The sequence below is a fragment of the Quercus lobata genome, chromosome 5, assembly GCF_001633185.2.
Source record: "Quercus lobata isolate SW786 chromosome 5, ValleyOak3.0 Primary Assembly, whole genome shotgun sequence".
In the NCBI taxonomy this organism is placed as follows: Eukaryota; Viridiplantae; Streptophyta; class Magnoliopsida; order Fagales; family Fagaceae; genus Quercus; species Quercus lobata.
Genome location: NC_044908.1, coordinates 20,103,216 through 20,105,776, shown reverse-complemented (window position 1 = coordinate 20,105,776; position 2,561 = coordinate 20,103,216). Strand labels below are relative to the sequence as shown.

At 44.5% G+C, this 2,561-nt stretch overlaps 1 protein-coding gene across 1 annotated transcript; it reads right to left on the bottom strand.

Annotated features, from left to right (window-relative positions):
• Positions 1–1,508: 1,508 nt before the first annotated feature.
• On the bottom strand, positions 1,509–2,258 carry LOC115990133. Its single transcript, XM_031113989.1, has one exon. The coding sequence runs from the start codon at positions 2,256–2,258 to the stop codon at positions 1,509–1,511; it is 750 nt and encodes a 249-aa protein (XP_030969849.1).
• Positions 2,259–2,561: the final 303 nt, after the last annotated feature.

Here is a 2,561-nt window from a genome sequence, read left to right as displayed (position 1 = left end):
CCTCTCTGTGTAATCAGCTTTTCGAAATAGTGGTCGAAGTGGGAGTTAGGTTAGAACCACAACAGTGTGAGCCTGGAAGTAATGTGGGAGCTTCTGTGTAGCATGTACTACCACCAAGATAGCCTTTTCCAGGGGTAAATAACGAACTTCTGCCTTATGTAGTGATTTGCTCACATAATAAATTAGTCTCTGTACCCCATCATCAACCCATATTAACACCAAACTCACCATGTGTAAGGCTACATCAATGTAAGCAAATAGAACCTCCTACTCCTTGGGTTTAGACATAACAGGTGGCTGAGAAAGATATTCTTTTAGTTGCTGGAAGGCCGAAGAACATTCCTTTGTCCATTCAAATCCCTTCCACTTATGCAACAACTAGAAGAAGGGCCTACACCATTCTGCTGACTGAGAAATGAATCGGTTCAAGGCGACAGTCATTCCTGTTAACTTCTAGACCTTTTTGGGATTCTGAGGAGGCTGCAGGTTGTTAATTGCTTTAATCTGATTAAGGTCAACTTCAATTCTGTGATGGGTAACCATATAACCCAGAAACTTGCCAGAGCCTACGCCGAAAGAACACTTAGTAGCATTAAGGCGCAATTTGTATTTCCTCAGTATCCCGATAATATTCTCGAGGTCATCTATATGCTCAGACTCTACTTTGCTCTTTACCACCATATCTACACCTCAATATTTTTGCCCAACTAAGGCTCAAACATCCCAGTCATTATCCTCTGGTAGGTAGACCCTGTATTTTTCAATCCAAAGGGCATCACTTTATAGTGGTAATTCCCAGTGGGTGTAAGAAAAGCAGTCTTTTTCTGATCGTCCAGAGCTAACAGTATCTGATGATAGCCCTGAAAGGCGTCCAAAAAGCTCATCCGAGGATGGCCTACAATTGTGTCCACCAATTGATCTATTCGAGGCAGGGGGAAGGGGTCTTTTAGGCAAGCTTTATTTAAATCCGTAAATTCTACATATACTCATTACTTTCCAGTTTTGTTTTTTACCACTACTGTGTTGGCTAGCCACTCAGGGTAAAACACCTCTTTTATGGCCCTAGCCTACTTGAGCTTGAGTACTTCCCCCTTGACAGTGTCAGAATGTTTTCTAGATGAGCGCCGAGGTGGTTGCTTTTTGGGGATGGCAGAGGGATTGACATTTAAACGATGGCAAATGAAATCTGGATCCACCTTAGGGGCTTCGTAGGCACTCCATGCAAACACGTCAATATTTTTTTTTTAGAAAATCTATCATCTTTTTCCTTTCTCGAGGAGGTAGTTGAACTTCGACTTGAAAGAAGTTCTCCTCATCATCGCCAATGACAAATCTTTCCAATTGCTCGCATTTTGCCCCTTCTTCCTCTACCTCCGTGACAGAACTGGCACCTTTGATTGCTATAAGTCCCACCCTGCAGAGGTTGAGGACTCACCCTCGGTTTAATGTTTAATTGTGGCCACTATGCATTGCCTAGCCATAGATTGGCTCCGTAATAGCTCCTCAACCTAATCCCTAGACAGATACTTCACCTTCAGGTGCAGGGTGGAACGTACAACTCCCATAGTGTGAAGCCAAGGCCTTGCCATAATAGAAGTGTAGGAAGAGTAAACATCTACCACGATGAAGTTCACCTTCACGACCTCTGTCCCTGTTTGAATGGGTATTCGAATTTGGCCTTTTGGAAGGACAATCTTCCCATCAAACCCTATTAGAGGGGAATTATAGTAGGTCAGGTCCTCGGACCTCAGCTTCAGTCCCTTAAATATGTCAGGATACATGATCTTTGCGCCACTGTCCTGATCTACCAACACTTTCTTCACATTGTACCCACCTATCCTGAGGGTGACCACTGGGGCATCACCATGTGGCTGCAAGGTCCCGACCTTGTCCTCATCCGAAAAGTTTAAAGCCGGCTGGACTTCCATTCTACTCCTCTTCGGATTAAGGGATGAGCCATCAGCAAATGGCCGAGCTACAGACATCACCCTGGATGGCTGAGAACTAGTCCTTCCCAAAGCAGCAAGAATGACATTGATTGTACCTAAAGGTGGTCTTGCGGAAGCATCTCTCTGAGCCCCTGACCCTGTCTGACCACCCTGTCCGTTGGGTTGATACAGGAATTGCTTCAACTTTCCTGCCTTAACTAATTGCTCTAGGTGGCTCCATAAAGTCCTGCAATTTTCTGTAGTATGCCCTCGTCCTTGGTGGTACTGGTAATGAAGACTTTGGTTGCACTTCGTGGGGTCTCCCCCCATCCTGTTTGGCCATTGAAAGTATGGCTTATTTTTTATTTTTTCCAGGATTTGGTGTACTGGCTCTCGGAATACAATACTGACTACCTGAGTAGTAGTAAATCCAAAATGCCCCGTAAAATCTCTCTGATGTCGGTTGTTATTGTACCTATTCGACCTGAGATCCCTTTTGTCTAGAGGGACCACCTTCGCCTTCCCCTTTCCCTACTGCTAGTCCTCTTTCACCCGCTTATATTCATCAATATGGTCCATAAGTTAACGCACACTCCTAACTGGTTTTTTGGTCAAAGATTTTCTCCGATTGTG